The sequence below is a fragment of the Lissotriton helveticus genome, chromosome 7 (genome assembly GCF_964261635.1).
Source record: "Lissotriton helveticus chromosome 7, aLisHel1.1, whole genome shotgun sequence".
Classification (NCBI taxonomy): domain Eukaryota; kingdom Metazoa; phylum Chordata; class Amphibia; order Caudata; family Salamandridae; genus Lissotriton; species Lissotriton helveticus.
In genome coordinates this window covers 576,029,959-576,056,620 of record NC_136068.1, presented here as the reverse complement: position 1 = coordinate 576,056,620, position 26,662 = coordinate 576,029,959, and the positions used below count along the sequence as shown (strand labels likewise).

Here is a 26,662-nt window from a genome sequence, read left to right as displayed (position 1 = left end):
GTATAGGAAGTTTGGAAAATATTACGTCATTATTAGAGTAATAGTACTGTAACGGTCCTCTTTTGTAAAATAAGCTTGCTAAAATACTACAGGAAATTCCATAGGTCAGAGGTAGGTGATGATAAGTCACGCCTTCAGCTACAGAAGTAGGTAGCTTCATGCAGACATAGCAATCTTCTATTTCCATAGTTTCTACATAATGCACTAACAAGTTTGCGAAAACATTTAAGTGTGTCTGGTTTCTAACTCCGTGGTAATGTAGTCCTTCCTCATCTGATGCTTCTAAGTCTCGTTTTGTCTGTCTGAGTGCTTTTTCACGTCTTTCTACACTTCGTGTTGTCAGTTCTTCAGGGTCGGTAGTCTGAGTAGGGTCAATATTAGTATTTTTGCTTACCATAAAAGGAATGAAAACTGTTAGTCCTATCCAAACTAATATTACTATAACTATACTACATATACATACCTTGCAGCATGTTTTGCAACAACTGCGGCTAGGTCTACCACTCACGCTTGAATCAGACATTTTGGCTCAGAAGAAGTTTTCAACCCCTCTTTGTGGCCTTGCCCAGGTACCTTTATGCTGAGCAATTTCACGGTGGTTCGTCCTCTTCCTCTGCAGAGTAATCAGTAATCGGTTCCCCGTCGCTTTCGTCAGTAATATCAAGATCCTCTAAATTTTCCAGAATCAGATATGTCCATTCAGGATCCTGGTATTTCTCATTCAGTCTTTTTATTCGATCACTCCTTCTTTTGGAGCTTTCTCCAGCTTGCTCTGCTATTCGTATGCTTTTTCTTCTGTCAGCAAGTTTCTCTTCTACTGTTTTTATTCTCAATCTTAGTCTCTTAATGTATCTTGGTTTGATATTTTTCTTTTTCTTGAGTCTTTTGGTTGGCACTGTCAGTTGACTTTCTTCTAATGCTCTTTTGTTTTCCTTCGTTTGTGGTGCTTCTTTTGTTTCTTCCCTTCCTGTCTTACTAGTCCCAGGTCTTGTATCTATTTCTTCTGCCTGGTTACTAAACTGGCCTGGTTCAGGTGAAATTGGGTTTTGGCTTTCAAACGTCTCTGTTTCTATGTCCTGAACACATTCTTCTAGCTCTGCCTGATCCTGTTCGAGCACTTCGATCCCTTGATTTTCTTCTGCTCGAACTATTACACTACTTCTAGTCTGTCCCTTTTCAATTTCAGGAGTCAGTGGAGGAGTATCGATCACTTGTTCTGTCCCTGTCTGACCTCCTTCTTCGTCCTCGGATTTGATGTGAATCTCAATGATCTGAGGGTCTTCGCCTGTGCCTATCTCGACCTCTCTATTCCACTCTCTATCTTCGTAGATTCGCTCTCTTGTTCTGATTGGGTCTTCAATGAAATCGATTATAGGTATCCAATCATCTTGGCTGGTGCTCGGTTGCTCGTCATCAGCTACTTCCGGACCAACGTCTGCAGGACCCTCAGCTGGACTGGCGCTCGGCTGTTCGTCATCAGCTACTTTAGGACCGACATCCGCAGACCCCTCAGCTGGACAACCTTCAGCTCCAGGCTCTTTGTCTGGAATTACCTTTTGAGTATGGCTGGCATGGATCCACCTGGGAATGCCTGCACACTTCACTGCTGTCGTGGTCACCAGTATTACTTGGCGTTTTTCTCCCCACCTCGGTGCCAGGCAACTCGAACGAGTGTGCTTCTTTATTCTAACCCAGTCACCTGGAACCAATTTGTGAACTGGAGTTGTCGGGTTGGCAACGGCGTCTTCCCCAATCTGGCGAGAGAGAGAACGCACTTGGTCACCCAGTTTCCTGCAGTACTCAAGTACCAAATCATCAGAAATGCTTAACAGTTTGTTTCCTGGTACCCATGCTTGTCTCATCACTCTTCCCATCAAAATTTCATGGGGGCTCAGGCCTGTTCTCCGATCTGGAATACTTCGGAGTCCCATCAGAACAAGAGGCAAGGCAGTAATCCAATTCATTCCAGTTGAGTCACACATTTTGGCCAACCTCGATTTAATAGTGCCATTTATCTGCTCTACCACTCCAGAAGCCTCTGGACGATGTGCACAGCGTAACTTTTGTGTGATTCCAAATGCTTTACAGAGTTGGTCCATCACCTCATTCTGGAAATGTCCGCCTCTATCTGATTCAATAGTGACTGGCACCCCGAACCTAGGTATCAATTCTCGTAGTAATAATTTGGCTACTGTTAAGGCATCACTCTGTGGGACAGGGTAGGCTTCCACCCATTTTGAAAAGAGGCAGACCACTACAAGGACATATCTTTTTCCCTCGCAGCGGGGCATGGTGATGAAGTCAATTTGTATTCTTACAAAGGGACCCCCTGACTTTCCAATTTTCCCCAGTTCAACTACTGTTCTCTTGCCAGCGTTGAACTGTTGACACGTCATGCACCTCTGGCAAAGGGATTCTGCTACCTTCCTGAACTTCGGGTTATACCAGGTCTGCTGAAATACCAGTACCATGGCATCCCTACCAATGTGTGATCCTTCATGTATCAGTCTGGCCATAGGGGCAAGCAGGTTCCTAGGTAACACAGGCATACCATCTGGGCCCACAATGACACCATCCTCACGTCTTGGTCGACAACCAAGTCCCTTCCACTTCTCTTTCTCTTCCCAGGGCACAGCATGCTGCCATTCTCTCACTTCATCCCAGGTAGGCACTTCTTCAAACACCATAAGTTGGCAGCTGTTTCCAGTCCCACCCAGTCTGATATTCATTGACATGCGATCCATAGCACATTGTTTTGCTACCCGATCAGCAAAATCATTACCCAATGACACGGGGTCAAGGCCCTTTTTATGAGCAACACATTTGACCACTGCCAATTCTTTTGGTAATTGGATTGCCTCTAGAAGGTCTTGGATAACTTTTCCATTTCGAATGGGAGTACCTGATGATGTCAGGAATTCTCTTTGTAGCCATAATTGGCCAAAGTCATGCACAACCCCATAACAGTACTGGCTGTCAGTATATACTGTTATCCTTTTGTCTTTTCCCAATTTGCAAGCTCTTATCAAGGCAATTAGTTCGGCTACTTGTGCAGACTTTACTCCAAATAAACAGGATGCTTCTTTAACTTTGTCTAACGCAACCACAGAGTAGGCAGCACTTAGGCCTACAAGTTCGTGTCTCATGCATGAACCATCCACAAACCATTCTTCATCATGTACAGGCAAGGGTGTTTCTTTAATGTCTGGGTGGGGTTTAGTACTGAATTCTGTCAGGTCAACGCAGTCATGCTCGTTCTCTCCCTGGTCTTCTAAAACCATTGAGTCAGGGAGTAGAGTGGCGGGGTTCAGTATATTACACCGAGTGATGGCCACATTTGCAGCACCCACGAGAATCCTCTCGTATTTAGTCAGCCGACTAGGGGTGAGATACTGAGTCTTTGTTCTGGTTAGTAAAATCACAACTGCGTGTGGAACATACACAGTTAAAGGATGTCCCATGACAATAGATTCACTCTGTTCTAAACTTGTGCATGTTGCAGCCACTGCTTTCAAACATCCAGGTAATCCAGCAGCCACTGGATCCAACGTGGCAGAGAAATATGCCACGGGGCGTCTAGTCAAGCCATGTTCCTGAGTTAGGACCGACAATGCACAATTGTCTCGTGTGTCACAGAATAAAGCAAACTCCTTGGAATAATCTGGCATTCCCAAAGCAGGGGCTGTACACAGACAATCCCGTAATTTAGTAAATGCTATTAAGCTTTCATCATCCCATTCCACATGGTCCGGTGCTCCTTTCTTTGTCATTTTTATTAAAGGCTTGGCATGGACTGCGAATCCCACAATCCATTGCCTGCAGTAACCTACAACTCCAAGGAACATTCTGACTTCTTTCTGAGTACGGGGTAACTGCATCTTTTGAATTATTCTGACTCTCTCTGAGGTGACTTTTCTTATTCCTTTTTCTATCTGGTGCCCCAGATATTTCACTGATTTTGAACAGAACTGCAATTTTTCAGGGGCCACTTTATGTCCCTTTTCACTTAGGTGATTCAGTAGGGCAATGGTGTCAATCACGCAATCCCTATGACTTTTGGATGCCACCAATAGGTCGTCAATGTATTGCACCAAAACAGATTTTCTAGGTAAGACTAAAGTTTCCAGGCATTTTTTCAAGATCTGATTAAAGATAGAGGGGCTCTCTGTGTACCCCTGGGGGACCCTGTTCCAAACGTACACGTGACTGTTGAAAGCAAATGAGAAAAGAAATTTGCTATCTGGGTGCAATGGGATCGAAAAGAATGCATGACATAGGTCAATCACAGTGAACCATTCAGCATCCCAGGGAATCTGATACAGAATCACAGCTGGGTTTGGGACAATAGGACAGCAAGGAACCACAATTTTGTTTACCTTTCTCAGGTCCTGCACTACTCTGTACTTGCCACTAGGTTTCTTGATTCCAATTATTGGGGAATTACACGGGCTACTCATCACTTCTTGTATGATGTTTGCTTCTAGCAATTTCTGTATTTCAATGGCAACTCCTGCTCTCACTTCGGCACTCATTCTGTAAGGCTTAGTATTGGGGTAGGCTGCCTTTTCTTTTATGGCTATTTGTATTGGGTCTACATTGGCCATTAATCCTACATCCTTTCCTGTAAAGTCCCATACTTCTGGCTTTACTGTCTGTTGGAGTTCTTCAGGTAAGTCTTGTATAGTCATTCGCTTAATTTCTGAGTCCGGTCTGACTAACATTAGCTTGTAAATACCATCTTCGTCTGGGGTTTGAATCTCAACGCCCTTTGGTGTGCAAAAGATAGTGCAGTTCATTTTTCACAGCAAATCACGTCCCAGTAAGTTCACTGGACTGGTATCACAGACGACAAATCTGTGCATTTCTTTGAAGTTCCCTATTGATATCTCCATGGGCTCGGTAACGGGGGTACTAATCAATTGATTAGATACACCCACTACTTGGATTGCTTCTCCCGAGAGGGGTAGGTTTGGAACGTCTGCTGTTCTCACAGTAGAACGGGTAGCACCAGTGTCCAATAGAAAGGTGACATCATTTCCATCAACCTTTCCTTCAATGTATGGCCCGGACTGGTCTACCGGCAAGGAGGCGCCAAGTACACACTCCTTGTCCTCCCCTCTCAGGCCCCGTCAGTACTCGTCGTCACAGAAAAAAGTGTCATTCAATAAATATTGCGAAGTTGCTGCATTTCTGTTCTCAGTGCCCCCCCAGATCTCTATATCATCTCCCTGCGGTGATTTTCCCTTAAAAGTTGGCTTTGGCGCTCGGGGTATTTGAATCGTTTTTACCTGCTGCTGGGTCTTTCTTGGCTTTTCATTCTGCGTCTGTGGAGTTAAATCAGGGGTTGGGGTATTATCGGACTGTAAATACGGACACTCGTCTCTCCAATGTCCAATTTCCCCACACTGGTGGCAGGGAAATTTCTTTTTGGCTTCCTCTCTGCTCATTTTTGCTCTGGGCTTTCCTCCACCCCCACCCCCAGGGCCTTGGTTCTGAGTAGTTTTGTTTAACTTATTCAATTGTTTTTCCTGCTGTTCTGCAAGCTTTACTTGAGCCCACATCACTTTCTCCTTCAGGGCCTTTTTCTTTTCTGCCATTTCGTCCTCACAGTACTTTGCGTACCGTAGGACCTCGTCCATTTTCTTGGACTGCCAACAGATTTTGTTATCTTTTATCCACTGACAAATTTCTGGTCTTAAACCGTTTACAAACCTGTAAATGAAATGCGTCATGTCCTTCATTTCGATGTTATCTATACCACTGTACGTTTTGAACACCTGCAACAGCCTTTCATAAAAGGAATGCACAGGCTCGTCCCTTTCCTGCGTGGTTCTATCTATCTTGGTCCAATCAGTTTCCTTTGCGGGCACTTTTAGCTTCAGATGCTGAATTACCTGATCATATTTTTTCATCACTTCCTTAGAGGGTTCTCCTGTTGCTGAGTCCCTCGGGTATTCCTCACTAGGCCAACCTATGGCGATTTTACACTCAGTCCACAGATCTACAGGGACCACTATGTCGAAGAACCCATCCAGGTCTTTCCACAAGCACTTTTGCACCTTTACAAATCTTTCTACCTGCCGGTACCAATCGACGGGCTTCTCTCGTAATTTCGGGAAGTCATTGGTAAAGGACACAATATCCTGTCTGGACCATGGAACATGTACATATTTTCCTCCTGGCACTTCGCGCATAGGGCATAACTGTTCTGGTTTGTCAACTTCCTTTAGAACGAATTCGGGAGTTACCTGCTTAGACCTGGCCTCATCTTTTTTCCTAGCCCATCTGGCTTTCCATCTTTCTACGTCTCCCCATTTCTGTAACACTGTCAATAGTTCCTTGACCTGTGCCTTTTTCCCTGATATATTCAGGTTTTCCAAATCTTTGTCTGAAAATTCTGCTCTGTATGGTTTCTGCAAGGGTTTCGATTTTGAAATATCTATTCCCATGCTAGCAGCAGTATCTGTCAATTTTTCATGAAGTACTCGGGCATTTCGGGTAAGACTTTTGCAAATAAACAACAGTTCTTCTCCAGAGTAGGTATTTAATCTGTCTAATCCCACATTTCCTGCCATTAGTTCTTCTATTTCTACTCTCAGTTTGTAGAGATCTAAAGGTTTCGTCTGCGGAGTTTGTTTCTCTAATTCTTGACTCCATCTTTCAATTTCTTCAGGAGTCACTAACGTGACACTCTTAGTACCCGAAGTCGATTCCATCTGAATCTCCCTCGTGTTAAAAGGGTTATGTCTTTTCTGCATCCTTTTCCCTGTATTTCTATTGGGCAGATCCAATAGCGAAGCCTCAGACTCGCACTCGCTTGTCTGGTCATCTACTATTAAGGGTTCTGGTCTTGGCTGGGCTATGACTGGGGTAATGACTGGAGGGTTTGGACTCTCATGCCGATCCCCATACAATGGAACCACGGGTCCGATTGTTACTGGGATTGTCAATGCCTCAGGACTGGTATTTAACTGGGAAATTTTCTGAATTATCTCAGCTCTCTGCTTTGCTAGAATTTCTTGCTCCTTTTCTTCCAATAATCTCTCTAAGGATTTGTCATGTAACACCTGCGGGGTCAGAGTGGGAGCATAACTCGGGGCAGTGGGATGAGTCTCACTAGGTCCTTCACCATAATTAGGTCTTGGGAACAAACTTCCTGTACCTAGGGACCTTGGTCTCTTTCATATAAAGGCTGTAAAAACGGCATTCCTGAACCTGATGATCTCGCCTCACCCTCGTAGGGAGGTCTCGGGGAAAAATCGCTTTCACAGGAGTATCTGGCATCCCCACCAGCTGATATTCTTGGATAGATATCTCTTGTATCTACAGGACCTAAGCTCTCGGTATAAGGAGGTATGGGGCAACCCCCTCCTGCACTGGCTGATCGGGCCTCATCCTGAAGATGAAGTCTTCGGGAATTATCCCCCTCACTGGAAGGTCTATTTCTTTCATTATAAGGAGGCGGACTTCTCATAAACAGGTCATCTAATAATTCATCATCCGACTCTCCAATAGGTACCCAATGTTTGCACTTTTCTGTTTTCTTCTCCCCCCCAGGAGGACCACATGCTGGCATCATGGGAAACAGTCCTTCTACAATCATATTCTGTCTCCACTGTTTCATCTTTTTGGCTCGTGCTTCCTGCTTCAATTTTGGATAAAATTTAGTTAACCCTTTATCCATTCGGGGCTTATCCCTTTCAAAAGCCTCAATTTCCCATTCCTCTAGTGCTTCGTACTGCGTTAATCTAGGTCTGGGATGTAAATCATTCATCCGGGTTCTTGGATTGAATAGAATCCTACTGTTAAAGGTACCCTCTAACGGGAAAGCCAATACTCCGTCATCTTTCGTGTATTCCGCCCAGTTCTCCAACCATACATATGTGTTGTACCCTTTATCGAACATCATGAAAGATGCAGGAGTGTTGGGTGGCGGTATGACAACACCTTCTCTAGTTTTAATCGGCTTGTCCTTTTTGAAGTAATTCTTCACCCTATTTACAAGAGGCAATTTTCTCTTATTTCCGTACATAATGTCGTTTTTAACGCCTTTCCACTGATCGTTCTCAAATCCCATATGCCGTGGATCAGGTCTGGTATGCGGTCTATACGAATGCCACATACGATTTTTACGAGTGACTTTGTTTACAAAACCACTTCCAATCCAAGTACGTCTATTATTTTTGTGCGGCCAATGAAATGCACGATTTCAAATAATTTCGACCAATGGGTGCGCGGCCTTTCGCGAAACCGTTCTCACGCTTTGCCACTCACCCCTCCTTTACAATTCCAGCTCCGCTACTAACCCGCTGTGACTACCAATCCTAGCGCGGCACAGAGTGACGTCAGAGCAGCTTCGCGCCTGACTCCCTCCTTCACAAGGTAACGGAAACTTTCTTTCTTTCTAAAGTGCTAGTGTTCGGTTATTTAACAACGAATACACATTCGCCACTGTGCTCAAGTGTCTAGACAGGAAAGAGTTTTGTTTCACTGCAAGTAAACTACTTCCATTTACTTTTCACACTCTACGGGTAGATCTCTTCCGCCTACCCTTCACACTAGCATTGGGGCACCTGCTACTTCCCTAGACTCATCCACCTTTCCGGGATATATCCAAGTCTAATGTTTCACCAGCGAGCCCTTTTGCTTTCACTCAAGCTCCGATGAACCTGCTACTCTTCCGGTGTGACCCTCACTAGGTTATGCCACAATAGGAATTTTGCCAATGAACCTCGTTACTAACATTTATTCAATCATTCATTCAGGAAAAAAAAGCCCTAGTTAGTGCTTCCAGTTCTGCCTAACCTGCACCAACTTTCCTTGAAAGCCAGTGACCTCAAAGCAAGTGGATTCTATTCACCACTCGCTATTCAATTCCCCGGGGATTTCTGACAACACTTAAGACGTTTTACTAATGAATAGGTAAATACATATAACAGTATAAGAATAAGAACAACAATTTTAAAACATTTCATAATTTTTAAAACAAACACTTCAAGTGAGTGATCAAATCACTCGAATTGTCTACTCTCATTAGCAGCATCCAACTTAGTTAATCTTAACTAGTCCTACCTAACCTTTAGCTATTCCCTAACCATCCTGATGCTACCAGAAAATTACTGATAGAGATCGCAGGTCACCCGACCAATATTTTCACCACTTAGGTTTCGGGCCCATATATTTCATTTCACCATATACATTGATCAGATGACCATACAATCTACTACCAATAATTGTGAGTCCCTTCCTGCTATTTCTAGTGTACCCGACTTACCATCCACCGATACGGGTACCTATGACCACGATGGGTCAGGGAGCTAGCTGTAAAAGGAAAGGCAGCAAAATACAAAACTCAACATAAAAAATTATTTCAATGTTTTCATCGAATGACCACGGACAACTGGGAAGTTTTAAGGTTCTTTTATCTAAAATTCAGTTTTGGAAAATCATAACGTTTACAGTAAAACCCAGTCAATAATCGGAATTTTTACTATGGAAACAGTTTTCATGAATATGAATGGGAAATTAGGAATCCTAACAGCTATAGTAAGGGTGTAATGTGAAACACGATATAACTCTAGTAAAGTACTTCAGTTACCACATCAGGAAATTGCAAACTGCAATGTAGAAAATGATTTCTAAAAGGTAGGGTGACATAGGAACACGCTATGAAAGTAAATGCAAATAACTTTATGATATGCAATGGTTGCGGAAAAGCATGGAAAATTATCATATGCAAAGGTATGTCTTTATTGAAGCAAAGACGGAAAAATAGAAAGGTGCAGTTTAGAGTTTTCGGCAAGATATTTACCTAGACTGGTGTGAAAACCAACCCTGGCCACGGGTCAGTTAAGGACAGGAAATACCCCAAGGAATAGCAGTCATCAATGGGACAGCAGGTGCAGTATGGACACCTCAGGACAGGACAGGAAACCCAGATTAGGATCAGGACAGGACCACCAGGATACGACCAGCACCCGCAGTTCGGAAGCAACGCCTGCGCTCCACCCTCTCTGCAGCTATCAGTTAGAACCCCGATTGGGTTGGCGAACTCCCCAGCAAAGTGCTCCGCCAGCACTTAAGGTTTAGTAAAACCTTAGTCTATGGTCAAATTCGGACAGAGTGCTCCGCAGCGCTCTGTATATTCAGTCACCTATTGAGTGCATTGGGTCAGTGACAGGTCAGCTATTCGGACAAGTCGGACAATTTCTCTAGCTAAACCTAGGCTAGATATACTCTTTTGGGTCAGTGTACCACCCCCCAATGTTGCAAAGTGTCAGAATCCCCAATTTCGATTGGTCCTAAGGTAGGATGGGTTAACACACCAATCAGAACAGACTTATTCAAGTCCTATTTTGCATTCTAAGGTACCGCCTAGTAAGATTGGGGTTCCCATGAGAGAATATGCAGAATACAATAGAAATAATGTCATTGTATCAAGTCAGGAACATGATTTCTCTATCCTCCTGGGTCAGAGGTGGCGTTCTCAGGAGCATCTTGTCTGTGACTGCCAGCTGGCTGAGTTCCACCGCTCAAGGCTACGGCTGCCTGGGCTGCGCGGTCATGCGCAGAAAGGACCCTCAAGATGGCTCTCGACCCAGTTGGACCCCCCGTTTACCATGGTACATGAAAAGTAAGCAAAAACAAATTAACACATAGAAATAAATGAATAAACTACATAACATGAGTGTGTACTTATGAATTATCATTATAAAATATACTATGCAATTATTTATTAGTGCAACAGACAAAATCACAAAAGCGACGGTGCAAGCTTCACCTCGTTATTAGAAAGCGCAGCCATTTTATGGCTGTTACGCATGCGCACCCTTTCCCTCCAAATGTGACTGCGTCATGTCACGTGATTATGCCTAACGCATGCGCAGAATCAGAATTCAAGCAGCATCCATTTTTTAAAGACAAGGGTTATTCGTATTAGTGAAACACATAGGCAAGCATCACTATGATACACACGCACATTCAAAACATACATTTAGTAAAACGAACAATTGGAATTACGGGATTATAACAAATTTTCGAGGTTCTTGACTCGAGCAAGTCGCGATGCGAAATCTTGCTCTATCACTATTACATACATGACTTGTTCTTTCAACAGGCATCATAGGTGTATCAGGGGACGGACGCTGTAGTTACACACTAGGAGAAACAAATAAATTGTAAGTAATTTTGTTGTAAAAAAATACGTTCTGCATTAGCAGAGCAATTCAGCTAATCAGTGTAGAAAAATGGGAGAGAAAATTAGGAGAGAAAAGACCTTACTTCATCAAGCGTACGCATCCGCTAGCGCTCATAGCATCTCCCTGTGTCCCTGCATGTTGAGCAAGGTCTGTTCATTCTCTCCTTTTAAGTGACTCATGTATCCTTGTCATGTGATCTTTGGTCACATGATCGGGACCAGAAAGGAAATGAAAGAAATACTCTTTCAGTTGCATTGAAGATGTTTGTGTGAGCCTCAAAATATCTCCACCGGCATGTGGTCGGAACAATAAGCTGCCTTGTTGCCAATGGTTGTGAGCTGGCTTGCTGGTTTTTGTCAAAGTAATGATGAATTTTATTGCGTGTGCATGAACTTGGCTCCTCCCTCTGAATGTATCAGGAGCAAAGGATTCTGGAAACTTGAGTCCAAAATGTACACAAAAATCGGGAACCCCCACCAGAACGACCGATCGTGTCAGGAATTTGAGGTTCACTATTAATACTAATGCTATGTTGTTGAAGGGTGATGTGTCAATCACGAGTTTTCATGATTTCCATCATATTTTTTCATCTTTTCTGTGAAGAAGTAGGTTTTCATAGTGTTAAGGAGTGGAGGAAGCCAAGTTGATTGTTTCAGGTTTGAGCAAGTGACAGTAGATTATGAAAAGTTGTGTTCTTGTTGATACAGGTCTTTTTAATGGGCCTTTTGTACAAGTTGAATAACCTTGATCAGTAAACGATGGAACTTGTGTTTTTGCTTTCCTTCAAATGAACGGTTATGGCGAGCAAACAAAAACTCTTCAACCTGCTGTGGTTGCGTTAAAATTACATTATCCGAGCGCTCATTCGTTTTACACTGTCTCTCCTTTATTTTACAGAAAACATGACATTGCTTGATTTCTATACTCTCTCCTTATACTTTTCAACACAAATGGTTTGTAATGTCGGATTTGGAGACATCTATCCCACTGCTATTGAAACGGTGAGACTCAGAAAAACCTTTTTATTGTATATTTGAATACTGAAATGTTACACTATGTACCTGACGAACCACAAACCTACATCTCGAAATTTTTTGGCCAAAGTAAAACAACCTTTGACTGCGAATCTGTTAGTACGAGTGTTAGTTTACAGCAAACACTGCATTGTAAGGGTGTGTCTTTAGTGTGCAGTGTACAGCAAGGGGTCTTGACAATAGACACTACTGGAAGGATTGGATTACAGCATACAGGGAAATTGAAGAGTGAATTTACAGTATGCTATACTTAATGGGTTGGTTTACACTGCACTAGGATGCTTTGTTTAAAGTAAACATTACAGTGGAAGAGTTGGTTTACAGTGTGCACTGTTCTTGAAAAGGGTGGTTTGCAGTAAACAGTGCAGTTCGAGGGTTGGATAGAATTATAGTGAACGTTTTTCTGGACCGGCTGGTTTGGCGCACTGGCAAATAAATCGTTCTTTTTATTTCATCCTCCACTTTCTCTCCACCACCTCACAAATCCACAGGTGGTGACAGCGACCCTGCTAATGATGACTGGAGCCCTATTTTACAGCTGGATGGTAGGAACAGCGATATCTATTATTGCCAATGCCGACACAGCTCGAATCCAGTATACAGAGAAGCTCAATTCCATTAAATATTTCCTGAAGGTAGGAGCTCGCATTCCAGACTCACAGTTTCCCAGAGAGTGTTTAACTGGGCAGGCTTAGACTAAATGTCTAAAGAAACATATGATTCGCATTAAACAAATGTCCTGCATGATATACATTTGTAATTATAGTAGTCATCTCAAATTTTGCGCACATCTCTGTTCTACTTCTAGGCCTCATTTTGGCTTTTTAGGTCAACCCTGAGCAGCGCACGCTCTGCGATGCATGCTGTATTCATGTATGTCCAGTATTGTGTCCAGTATTTGTAAAGTGGGAACAATTACCCGAAGGTGTCAAGGCGCTGGGGGCCGTCGGGAAGATTAAGCAAGCTATTGCCCAGAGTCACATGGTGCTGGGCAGACCCCTGCCGCAGGAGCCGGGGATCGAACCGTGATCTCCGGCGTCCAACATCAGTCGCCCTGGCCGCTGCGCCACACCTCTTCCACGTATGACTTGAAGCTCCGCCCACTCTCCGCTCATATGTTGCATTGGCTTGTGTCATTGTCCTTTGTAAACTGTGGTTTTTCATTGGTCAACAGGTTTAGTGGTCCCTCCTTAGTACCGCCTTGTCTAATTTTTTAACCTCCCATCAGGACACCCCCTGTTACATGTGTTGGTGCTCGATAGGCTTTAAGTACAGCCTCCGAGCACTAGTTGACTAAATGGTTTGATCCTGCCTGCTATTGCAGGCAGGACACACTCTCCCCCAAAGCTTTATTGCTTTCCCTGGCACGGCACGCCACACTGATACAGTGGTGGTTGTGCCTTTAGTTTGTTGTTTGCAGCCCGAAAGCAGCTGCATGTTTTTTTTTCTCACTATTCAGTTTTTGGTTTACAAGCGCACCATACCGCGCTTTCAATTTAATGTCGGCCACTCCCCATTCTTTAGACACAGCTCGCCTAAAGGAAGGTGCGCGGCCCCTATTAAAGTAAAACCGTGGCATGGGACACTTTTACAAAAAAAGCATTTATTTGTCAACTTGATAAACAGATGCTTCTTTTTATAAAAGTGACCCATACCGCGCTTTCACTTTAATGGCATCCGTGCCCCTTATTTAGACAAGCCGGTCCTAAAGAAAGGGGCGTGGCCACCATTAAAGTGAAAGCGCGGCATGGGGTCCTTTTCCAAATATAGTATTTGCTATGCAATAGGTTTTGCATTTGCGATAGTTTAAACTATTGCCATTGTCATTTACAATGCCAATGCCAATAGCTCAAACTCTCGTAAATTGAGACCAGTTGCATTGCAATGCAAGAGGCCTCAAGAATCTTTTGCCAGTTCATTGCCTGACTTTCAGATAAAAGTGAATATGTTTATCTATCTCATTCAGCAGTCTCTCTGTGGGCTCTGTTTACAAAGACATTTGCAGTGGAGGATAACTTTTATAACCAAAGAAGCCTCGATTTAAGGTGTGGAATTCCCAATCATTGTTTTGCAGAATTAGAATTTGGGGGGGGCTGTGACCCTAAATTCTTTTCCAGGGGATCCTCATCAATAGTCAAAAGCTCTGAACCCGGAAATAATGAAAAAAATATATGAAAAACATAGATATACAGCTCTATATTTTATATATGTATATATATATATATATATATATATATATATATATATATATATATATATATATATATATATATATATATCTATACTACTATTATAAAGCAAGAACTTTGAACCTTTGAGGCGGGTAAACTCGGGAACCACAGCGCCAATCCACACACCCGATACATCATTGTAATCGTCAGGGTGTGCAGATGGACATAGGCAATATAAACTATAAAAATATGCGTTATTTAAAAAATGTACCTTAAAAAAAAGTAGTCCCTTCGAAGTAGCATGGGCCGCGACCTGCGTGCTGACGTTAGGAGCGTGGGGAGGAGCGGCGTCCAGGAGCGGCGGACATGGTGCGGGGGAGGAGCGGTGACGATCGGCGGACAGGCGGTGAGGACCGGCAGACAGGCGGGAGGAGCGGCGAGGAGCGGCGGAGCGGAGAACTGAGAACCAGACGCGTTTCGGCTACCGCCTTTGTCTATGGTACCATAGACAAAGGCGGTAGCCGAAACGCGTCTGGTTCTCTGAGGGTTGCAATAAAGAATCTGAACCCTCCTCCCGTGAGTGCTGTGTCTTCTTCAAAGGTGAGGGAGAGGAAAGCTTTGATATATATATATATATATATATATATATATATATATATATATATATATCGATGCTCCAGACTTGCCTCATACAGAAGAAAGAGAAAGCACTCTTAGGGGCGAGTTCAAATCTTTATTTTCGGAACTCAAAGTGGCCAGACGCGTTGGCATTCGCCTTTGTCGATGATTTCATTTCCGACAAACCATGTGAAGAAAGAGGACTATGTATACATACACATAAGCGCCATATTTAAACATGTTTTTACGATGTAAAAATATATTTTATGTATACCATTCTGTATTCTATTAAACCCACAGATGGGTATTGCATTTCAATTACAGATTTGCCAATGCAGCATTAAACACTGTTTAAGGCACAATCATCCTTTTGAAGCCCTGAATGGGTATTTCCTCTAAAACTATACACTTGTAAAACATACCAAATCATATTAAATTCATTGACTTGCATCATATACTGATCCAGATTATTATATACATATCATTTGCCTTTCATATCCCCAAATGTACTGCCAATTCTTCATTAGTATTCAATCCTCCAGGGTTTCTAGTTTGCAAATCGATGATATATCGAGACTCTAGTCTCCTTAATGTCATCACCCTGTCTCCTCCTCTAGGTTGCGCAGGGAAGGGATCTAAGGCAAAGAAGGTCAAAAGATTCCTATCACTGTTGTGTTGTGTTTGAAAGTGGCGGGCTACCTGGTATGTCATATCACAGTTTTGTATAGCCCTAGTATGCTCCAGGACCCTCTTCTTTGTTTCGTGGATGGTACTCCCATTGTATTGAAGTCCCCAGGGGCAGACAAAGCAGTACACCGTATACGGGGTACTGCAGGTTAGAAATTTCTTAATCATCATAAGTTTATCGCTTCCTGGAACCTTTAGATCTAAATATTTAGATATCCACCTAATCCAGTTCACGGTTTTACTATTTCCCAATTTAGCATAACCCCACTAGCACGGACAACAATCAAGAGGCTTGCTTGCTAGAAATCCTATATCCCTACACACAAATAGTGGTCTCAGCGAAGACATGTGCATATACCAGGAAGGGATAGAATCTTGCTATTTTAGCTTGGTTTTAATAGGTTTTTTATATATTCAAATTATTATATAGTCTATATTTATTCCAATTCAGTATTTAACATTTAATATTTAATATTTAATATTTAATATTCAATATTTATAAATTGTATATTTATGTGTACATTTTCTCTTATAAACCTTGGTGTAGGATGCATCCTATTAAAAAAGGCATTTGGAGCAGTATTTTCTCATCAAGGCAATATTAGGATTGTACTCGCCTGCTATCTATTAACACTAGGGGTTCATGAATCCGAGCTGAATATTTTTAGATATTACATACTATCATGAGTAGGATCTAAGGTATTTTAACCTGTGTAAACAAGCGGGGATCCGCTGCCACAGTCATGAACTTGATTAATTGAAACACAAGAAATTCAATATATATGCAGAAATGTTCCTCTTTTTATAGATGTATTTATATATTTATATATTTACCAATTGATCTATATTAAGGTTGTGCGTTTCCAGTTAGGAACAATGTATCATTGATGAGTTGCTTGAATTGCATGAGATACATTTTTGATGTCAGTATATATCAATCAAATGATAAAAATAAGTTATTTGTATTATTTCACTTTTGCACTTTAGCACATTATCACACTATAATCACAGAATAGGTCTTCAGTTCAGGTGATCTGTACTGTAGTAATTTATCCCGACATGACAATAACAGTTTGGGTTTGAATACATACAAAACGATAAATGTTAACTAATAAAATTGCAAAATGGTCATTATGGAAATATACTATTTCAGTGTGATTGAATTGCCAATGGTGATAGTAATTCTTGATGTATTCAAATATGTAGTGTACAGATATTTACTTTAACTACCTTAAATTGTCAGCAATATGTTTTCTATTTCTATGGTAGACTAGATCACGTGATGAGACTATATGCACTGACACTTTAAAAGCACTACCCTGAGCAACCATAATTTGTCGAGTGAGCAAGCGGCTTTGTGCTGCGAAACGCGTCTTGGCATCGGCAAAATAAAATCATCTTGAGCACTTACTTTGGGTCTGTGTCCAGTGTTGAGGCGAGTGGCGCTCGATATAGCACGAGTCAGCAATTTGGATTCTTTGCATATATATATATATATATATATATGTCACACAACGAGTTGCCTGCTGTAAGGAGGCCCAACACAGGTGAGTTCAGCATATGCCATCATTTAATGCTCGGAGAATATACAATGTTGAGACAGCAGAAGTGCCTCGCACCAGTGTGATGTCCTGCCCAACGCGTTTCGTGATGAAAATTACTTCCTCAAGGGCTGCGGGCATTGTGCGAAGGAAAACATAGCAGTCACATTTCACCCCTTTTAAGTATTGTTCCCGCCCAGGTGGGCGTGGCCACTCCCGTGGCCTGCTGGTCTTTGGAGTGCAGCAATAATTATCCCAGTGGATCGCTGTGTACTACTTCACTTTGCATATATAAAATCCCAAGTGGGTTGCGATACAATACCAATGTCTGTCATGCCTATTACAATCCTCCAAAAGGCCAAACCTGTTCCTCATGCCTCAGCGGCTATTGACACCATGGCGGGACTGCAGAAATGCAGCGGAGCACTCCTCGCTGCTCAGGCGGGGCCGCAAATATGTCACACAACGAGTTGCCTGCTGTAAGGAGGCCCAACACAGGTGAGTTCAGTATATGCCATAATTTAATGCTCGGAGGATATACAATGTTCAGACAGCAGCAGTGCCTCGCACCAGTGTGATGTCCTGCCCAACGCATTTCGTGATGAAAATCACTTCCTCAAGGGCTGCGGGCATTGTGCGAAGGAAAACATAGCATTCACATTTCACCCCTTTTAAGTATTGTTCCCGCCCAGGTGGGCGTGGCCACTCCCGTGGCCTGCTGGTCTTTGGAGTGCTTCACAAAAACGATTCAGAAAAGGGGGTGGTGATGAACAGAGTGTCTGAATTAAGCAGACCACTCTTACCCAGTCCAAAGATCAGGGCTTGATCCATCACCGTTATTTAGCTCACTGCCCCATCCCATCTCAGAACCTGGCTATATGCAAATTAGTCTGTCCCTGGCCCAGTGCATCATGGGAACAGGGCAGACCAAACTACCAAGCCAATTCTTCACCAGAAAGGATACAAGCTACCGGGGACCGGTTTCTGGCATTTCAGCCTCGTCGGCCCGGCTTGCTTGAATCCTGATGGAGCAGTGAGCAAGGGACTCATGTCTGAGTATACCCTGCCACACCTATAGTGGCCAAAAACGATTCAGAAAAGGGGGTGGTGATGAACAGAGTGTCTGAATTAAGCAGACCACTCTTACCCAGTCCAAAGATCAGGGTTTGATCCATCACCGTTATTTAGCTCACTGCCCCATCCCAGCTCAGAACCTGGCTATATGCAAATTAGTCTGTCCCTGGCCCAGTGCATCATGGAAACAGGGCAGACCGAACTACCAAGCCAATTCTTCACCAGAAAGGATACAAGCTACCGGGGACCGGTTTCTGGCATTTCAGCCTCGTCGGCCCGGCTTGCTTGAATCCTGATGGAGCAGTGAGCAAGGGACTCATGTCTGAGTATACCCTGCCACACCTATAGTGGCCAAAAACGATTCAGAAAAGGGGGTGGTGATGAACAGAGTGTCTGAATTAAGCAGACCACTCTTACCCAGTCCAAAGATCAGGGCTTGATCCATCACCGTTATTTAGCTCAGTGCCCCATCCCAGCCCAGAACCTGGCTATATGCAAATTAGTCTGTCCCTGGCCCAGTGCATCATGGTAACAGGGCAGACCAAACTACCAAGCCAATTCTTCGCCAGAAAGGATACAAGCTACCGGGAAATGGCAGAAACCGGTCCCCGGAAGCTTGTTTCCTTCCCAGTATAAGAATTGGCTTGGTAGTTTGGTTTGCCCTGTTCCCATCATGCACTGGGACAGGAACAGACTAATTTGCATATAGCCAAGTTCTGAGCTGGGATGGTGCAGTGAGCTAAAAAACGGTGATGGATCAAGCCCTGATCTTTGGACTGGCTAAAAGTGGTCTGCTTAATTCAGGCACTCTGTTCATCACCACCCCCTTTTCTGAATCATTTTGTCCACCATAAGCGTGGAAGGGTATACTCAGATGTGAGTCCCTTGCTCATTGCACCATCAGGATTCAAGCAAGCCGGGCCGATGACGCCTGAAATGGCAGAAACCGGTCCCCGGAAGCTTGTTTCCTTCCCAGTATAAGAATTGGCTTGGTAGTTTGGTTTGCCCTGTTCCCATCATGCACTGGGACAGGAACAGACTAATTTGCATATAGCCAAGTTCTGAGCTGGGATGGTGCAGTGAGCTAAAAAACGGTGATGGATCAAGCCCTGATCTTTGGACTGGGTAAGAGTGGTCTGCTTAATTCAGGCACTCTGTTCATCACCACCCCCTTTTCTGAATCATTTTGTCCACCATAAGCGTGGAAGGGTATACTCAGATGTGAGTCCCTTGCTCATTGCACCATCAGGATTCAAGCAAGCCGGGCCGACGACGCCTGAAATGGCAGAAACCGGTCCCCGGAAGCTTGTTTCCTTCCCAGTATAAGAATTGGCTTGGTAGTTTGGTTTGCCCTGTTCCCATCATGCACTGGGACAGGAACAGACTAATTTGCATATAGCCAAGTTCTGAGCTGGGATGGTGCAGTGAGCTAAAAAACGGTGATGGATCAAGCCCTGATCTTTGGACTGGGTAAGAGTGGTCTGCTTAATTCAGGCACTCTGTTCATCACCACCCCCTTTTCTGAATCATTTTGTCCACCATAAGCGTGGAAGGGTATACTCAGATGTGAGTCCCTTGCTCATTGCACCATCAGGATTCAAGCAAGCCGGGCCGACGACGCCTGAAATGGCAGAAACCGGCCCCGGAAGCTTGTTTCCTTCCCAGCATAAGAATTGGCTTGGTAGTTTGGTTTGCCCTGTTCCCATCATGCACTGGGACAGGAACAGACTAATTTGCATATAGCCAAGTTCTGAGCTGGGATGGTGCAGTGAGCTAAAAAATGGTGATGGATCAAGCCCTGATCTTTGGACTGGGTAAGAGTGGTCTGCTTAATTCAGGCACTCTGTTCATCACCACACCCTTTTCTGGGTCTTTGGAGTGCAGCAATAATTATCCCAGTGGATCGCTATGTACTACTTCACTTTGCATATATAAAATCCCAAGTGGGTTGCGATACAATACCAATGTCTGTCATGCCTATTACAATCCTACAAAAGGCCAAACCTGTTCCTCATGCCACAGCGGCTATTGACACCATGGCGGGACTGCAGAAATGCAGTGGAGCACTCCTCGCGGCTCAGGCGGGGCCGCAAATATGTCACACAACGAGTTGCCTGTAAGGCAACTCAAGGGCTGCGGGCATTGTGCGAAGGAAAACATAGCAGTCGCATTCCTGCTTATGAATCTGAAACCGGTCCCAGGATTCTTGTTTCCGGTCTAGGGAAGACATGGCTTGGCAGTTCGGGATGCACTGTTCCCATGAGGCACTGGGTCAGACTGATTTGCATATGGCCATGTTTGAACTGGGGTGGTGGAGTGAGCGAAAGAATGGTGATGGATTAAACCCAGATCAGTTGAATGGGGGTGAGTGTTTGATTTGCTCAAACGCTCTTTCCATCATCCCCTTTGGTATCGCTTTGTTCACCCTAAGTTGGCAGGGTATGCCCAGACGTGGGTCCATTGCTCACTCTACCACTGGATTCAAGATAGCCTGGCTGATGAGGCTTATGAATCTGAAACTGGTACCAGGATGCTTGTTTCAGGTCCTGGGAAGACATGGCTTGGCAGTTCGGGCTGGACTGTTCCCATGAGGCACAGGGTCAGACTGATTTGCATATGGCCATGTCTGAACTGGGGTGGTGGAGTGAGATAAAGAATGGTGATGGATTAAACCCAGATCAGTTGACTGGAGGTGAGTGTTTGATTTGCTCAAACACTCTGTCCATCATCCCCTTTGGTATTGCTTTGTTCGCCCTAAGTTGGCAGGGTATGCCCAGACGTGGGTCCCTTGCTCACTCTACCACTGGATTTTAGATAGCCTGGCTGATGAGGATTATGAATCCGAAACCGATCCCAGGATGCTTGTTTCTGGTCCAGGGAAGACATGGCTTGGCAGTTTGCGCTGGACTGTTCCCATGAGGCACAGGGTCAGACTGATTTGCATATGGCCATGTCTGAACTGGGGTGGTGTAGTGAGCTAAAGAATGGTGATGGATTAAACCCAGATCAGTTGACTGGGGGTGAGTGTTTGATTTGCTCAAACACTCCGTCCATCATCCCCTTTGGTATCGCTTTTGATAAGCTGGTCAAGGGCATTTGTGTACACCTTTCCACCTCTTCCACCCATCCCGAAAGTGGTGACCAAGCTCTCGCACTCAGACACGAGGATGATCCTGATTGCTGCAGACTGGCCTAGACAATGGTAGTACCCAGGCCTTCTGCACCTGGCAGAATGTCCATACAGGAGACTGCCGTGCAGATAGGACCTGCTGTCCAAGATGAACAGGAGCATTCATCACCCCAGCCTTCCATCACTGAGCTTGGCAGCATGGCTCCTGAGGTCCTCCAGTATGGTCATTTAGGACTTCCTCAAGACTGCATGACCATCTTGAAAGAAGCTAGAAGACCCTCTACAAGACACTCATATGCTTGTAAATGGAAGCGTTTTTATTTATGGTGTGTGCAAAATAATTGTAATCCTACCAAAGGTCAGGAGGGAGTAATTTTACCATACTTGCTCTACCTAGCTAAGGCAGGACTAAAATGTACTTCCATTAAGATACACCTTGCTGCCATTATAGCATATAGGCACTCCCCTTCTAAGCTGTCCTTTTTTCAACTACAGGTAGTAAAGGACTTCTGGCAAGGTCTAAAGAAGTTCTACCCTCCTGTTGGGCCTCCTTCACCTCCTTGGGAGCTGAATTTGGTTCTTCCTAAACTGATGGGTCCCCCCTCCACAAAGCAACCCTATAACACCTTACGTGGAAGGGAGCTTTCTTAGTGGCGATTACTTCAGCTCGCTTCGCCTTCACATAAGTCTTGTTCAACGATGTTATCACAAAGGAAAGGGCATCTTTTATTTCAATTGGCACACAGTTACTTCCTGTTTGCTTTGCAGTGCATTGTGGTAAGTGTAGTTAGATCTATTTACAAAACTTGTTGACTACAAGTTTCTTAGTGAAAACAATGTGCTTGTTTCTCTGTGATTTAAAAACATGTAACATTTTATCCTTTATATGGCAATATGCAATGTATGCTTTTTGTCCTTTAATGTCCAATTGTTTTGTAGCTCTCTGGTGAGTTTCTGTACTATTGTTCAGTATTTTCCAGCCATTCTTAATAATGGCTCGTATTTTGCAGCTTTTCTTTCCTCATTTTATCTCCGAATTATTTTTTCTCTCTGGTGAGTGTTTACTTGAGAGATAACTGATGCTTCCGTTCCTGAGTGGTGTCTTAGAGGTGTACAGAAAGTTCTTCATTTTGAATAAGACCCCTCGGGCTTTATGTATGAAGGTCTTGCGCCGCCGGTGTGTCACTTTTAAAATGGGGAGAAGTGACGCAGCAGTGGCGCAAGGCCTTCATAAATGAGGCCCCTCGGGTCTAAGGTTCTGAATGAGAGTATGTGTTTTGATTCTCTTTCTCTTAGGATTCTCTTACGATCTCCACCTCTCTCTGTCAATGGGATTTGTTCTAAGGCCCAGTATTTTAGGGGTTCCCATTTCCCATCATGGTGTGTTTCCATGTTTTTTGCTATGGCATTTGTGCGATTCTTGTGATTTGTGACTCTGATGTGTTCGAGAATTCTCTTCTTTACTACGAAGATCGTGCTTCCTTTCAAGGACACTGTACCATGTAGTTTACAAAATTGCTTTTGCAGGTAAGATGTTGTTTGATTTTCCATTTGGTGCCCTCTCTGATGTCAATCTCTCATTTATGCTTTGCGATTTTGCACACCATGCAGTGTTTGCACGGCCAAAAGCCTTTTCTTTGTAGCCATGTCATTACTGGTGCTTGTTGGAAGTGACTGTCGACAATTTTGTCTCCTATGTTTCCCGCTCTGCGATATGTTATGTTTGGATGATCACCAATTATTGCTGTTAAAGATGAATCCAATTGTAAAATGCCCCAATGTTTTTTTAAGATTCTTATCAGACTCTTGTTTTCTGCACTGTATGTTGTTATCAGTCTTATTGTTGTTGATTTGTCTGATTCATTTGGTTTTTGTTTGTTCTTGAGTAATTCCCCTCGTTGTTGATTTGAGGCTCTTTGTAGACTTTTTTCTATTAATTTCTTGGGGTATTTACGTTTTTGGAATCTATTGCTTGTCTCCATACTGTGTTTGGTGAATTCTGTTTCGGCTGAGCAATTCCTCCTTAATCATAAGAATTCCCCATATGGGATGCTCCATTTTAATGATTGATTATGAAAGCTTTCTCCATGTAATATCGCATTTGTGGCTGTTTTTTTTGTGATGTAATGTTGTCTGTAGGGAATTATTTTCCACATAGATATTTTTATCCAGGAATTTTAGTTTTGACACATTGTTGTTTAGTTTGTCACAATAGCTTTCAAATTCTTGTTCTGTGCCATCCCAGATGATCAGGAGGTCATCTATGAAGCACAGCCATAGAATGAGCTTTTCTAGGAACTCATCATTTTCTGGTGCCCACGCCAATTTTTGTTCGAACCATCCCATGGTCAAATTCACATAATTGGGGGAGAATGAAAAGCCCATGGCACATCCTTTTATTTGTTTGTATAGTTGTTTGTTAAATAAAAAGATGTTATTATTGAGGCACAGGGAGATCATTTCATTTAGCATCATGTTATGCTGATGGTACTTGCTGTTCCTTTTCCCTAAGAACTATATACATGCCTCTGTCCCAATGGAGTGTTCAATATTCGTATATAACGAAATCACATCCATGGTAATGAGTTTAAAGGTGGGCTGCCATGTTATTCCCTCCAATTTTTGTAGGATATCTGGAGTGTCTCTGAGGTAAGAGCTGAGATCTTTAACAAGCGGTGCTAGGAAGTGGTCAATGTAGTTGAAAATTGGTTCTAGTAAGGAATTGTTTGCAGACACGATTGGTCTTCCCGGGGGGGTGTTCTTTGCTTTTATGAATTGTGGGCAAGCAGTAGAATGTTGCTAAAGTTGGATGACTGCAACTTAAGTATTTTTGATCTTCCTCATCTATCAATCCCTTTTCAAGCCAATTTTGTAGTTTCAAGGTTAGATTGTCTTGAGTTTCCTTTGTAATTCATTATAACATTCCAAATCTGTCAATTGACTCCTTGCTTCGGCAACATAATCTCTTTTGTCAAGGATGATGATGTTACCACCCTTGTTCGCGGGTTTTATTTCAATTGACTTGTCCTGTTGTAATTTGTTTAAGGCATATCTTTTCTGTTTTGATAGATTGTCTTTTAAGTTTGTATTTCTGATCTTGTAAAGTTCTTCTATTATAGCTTCATGAAACAGATCTATCTTGTTCCCTGGTGGTAGAGTTGGATTGTATTTTGATTTTGGTTTAAGTCCACTCTCTCCTGCCCCTCCTGGTGGTAAGAACTCATTTAATTCTGTCAATGCAGTTGTTTCTTGTGATGACGTTACTGCCCCCATTGTTAATAAAATTTCCAAACCTTGTACATCTTCAGCTAGAAGGGTACTGCTTGATGATGTTGTACTTGCCGTTTATTTTATAGATGTTTTTTCTGCGTGTATTTTCGCTAGCTTGATCTTTCTTGTATATTTGTACAAGACAATTCTGGTTTGGGCAATATCTATATTGGAGGTTGGACAGAAATTTAGACCTTTTTTAGGGACTTCATTTTCAATATCAGTTAAGATTTTTCTGAGAGATTGATGATGTTCAGTTCTTGAGTATTTGGATCTTCTATTTCTGTTTCCTGGGTTGTCTCAGGTGGTCTTTGATCCATGTGTCCGATCGCGGTTCTTCTCTTGCCTCTCTACCCTCTCCTTGTCTTCCTCTTATTCCTCTTCCACGGCATTGCCACTACCTCTTTGTGTGTGATTGTTTTTGCTCAGTTGTTCTCTTGCCATCCTCATATCGGTTAAAAAGTTGGTCTTTTTTCTGATTTCTGATGCCACTTGTGAGGTGCCTTCATTTTCACTGGCATCTGTGCTGGTGAGTGTGTCATAATTTGAGAATTCTTTGTTGGTTGTTTCCAATTAAGCTTTACCTTTGCGTCTTTCATACTGTCTTCCAAAGGTAAAAATCCTTCCTTCTTCAAAATCGATTTTGTCTCGTTCGAATTTGTGTTGTTTACGTTGTTTCACTCTATCTTCATATTTTTCTAAATTTTTTAGAATTTCAGATTAAGTTTTTCCATCTCTTCTGATAGTTTCATTTTGTCTATTTCTTTTCTTGATCTTTTAGTTCCCTTCGTGTTTCTTTTAGGGTTTTTTCTAGATGTTTTTATTAGGATTATAATTAGGCCCATGGATGATTCCAGCAAGTGTTCTCCCCATTCCTGTAGTAGTTCCCCACTCGTGTCTTGGTGGCTTGTCATTAACAATAGGCGTAGGCCCCTTGGAATTCTTGTTACTTCCCCATATTTCTGCAGTGTTATCAGCTCCCACCACTTGTTGATTTCTTTTTTGGAAAGTCTCTCCCAGTACCTTAATTTATCTTTAGTGTTGCTCATTGTTGTTATTGTCCTTCCTCCACTCGTTGTGTGGCTGCAGTTACGAATAGATCAGACATTTCCGTATTTCGTTTTGTTTACAAGTCCCCCTCCCCTTGGTGTATTCCTGTCCTGATATACTCAATTGCACTTGTTTAGACGTTTCTGATGTCTGTTTCTTTTAAGATACACATCTATTTAGTGCAATTTAATTATTAATGCTTTGACAGTCTCTGTTTGATTTATCAGCGTGGAGACAATTTTTTAATACTTTGCAAATCGTACAGGGGCCCCTTTAGTCACTCTCTTTCCATTTACTCCCACATAAGGTTAGAAAGTTACAGGGATTAGCATTCAGACTCGGCGGTTTCTTCTTACCCACTGACGGCTTCAGGCGAAGCTCTCTCCCCTCCCGGTTGAGGTCTCCGCAGTGTAGCGTTGCAGCGTTGTTTCAGGATTGAGGTTTCACAATCCCGCTTGTCTGTAGCGTCGTTAGTCCCATTATGCCTTCTGTGTTCGTTTTGCGTGTTTGAATATGTTGCTTCTTTGAGTGACGGCGTCCTTGCGTCTTGGAGAAATCTTGCCACAATGTAGCCTAAAGTGTTTAGATGCCGGCACTCTTTGATTGGGCGGTGCCTATCAGCCGGCAGGGCCACACCGGTGAAAATCAAAAGCTGTATTCTGCCTCGCGGCAAAAAATTTGAAAAGCACTCTTGAAAACAGGAGTTATAGCAGTTTTAAAATCGTCTCCCCACTGATAAATCAAACAGAGACTGTCAAAGCATTAATAATTAAATTGCACTAAATAGATGTGTATCGTAAAAGAAACAGCCATCAGAAGCGTCTAAACAAGTGCCCAACGGACCCTCAAGATTGAAGAGGAATCAATTCCTCAACTTAAAACGCACCAC

At 43.1% G+C, this 26,662-nt stretch overlaps 1 protein-coding gene across 8 annotated transcripts in view; it reads left to right on the top strand.

Moving 5' to 3' along the window:
- Positions 1-26,662, top strand: part of LOC144768773 (uncharacterized) — a 9,320,023-nt gene that overhangs the window by 6,758,096 nt on the left and 2,535,265 nt on the right. For all 8 annotated transcript variants that reach the window (XM_078652700.1, XM_078652694.1, XM_078652695.1 and 5 more), the window contains 2 exons: positions 12,096-12,199; positions 12,724-12,867. In XM_078652700.1, coding sequence (XP_078508826.1) covers positions 12,096-12,199; positions 12,724-12,867 — 248 coding nt within the window. The remainder of the gene's footprint in view (positions 1-12,095; positions 12,200-12,723; positions 12,868-26,662) is intronic.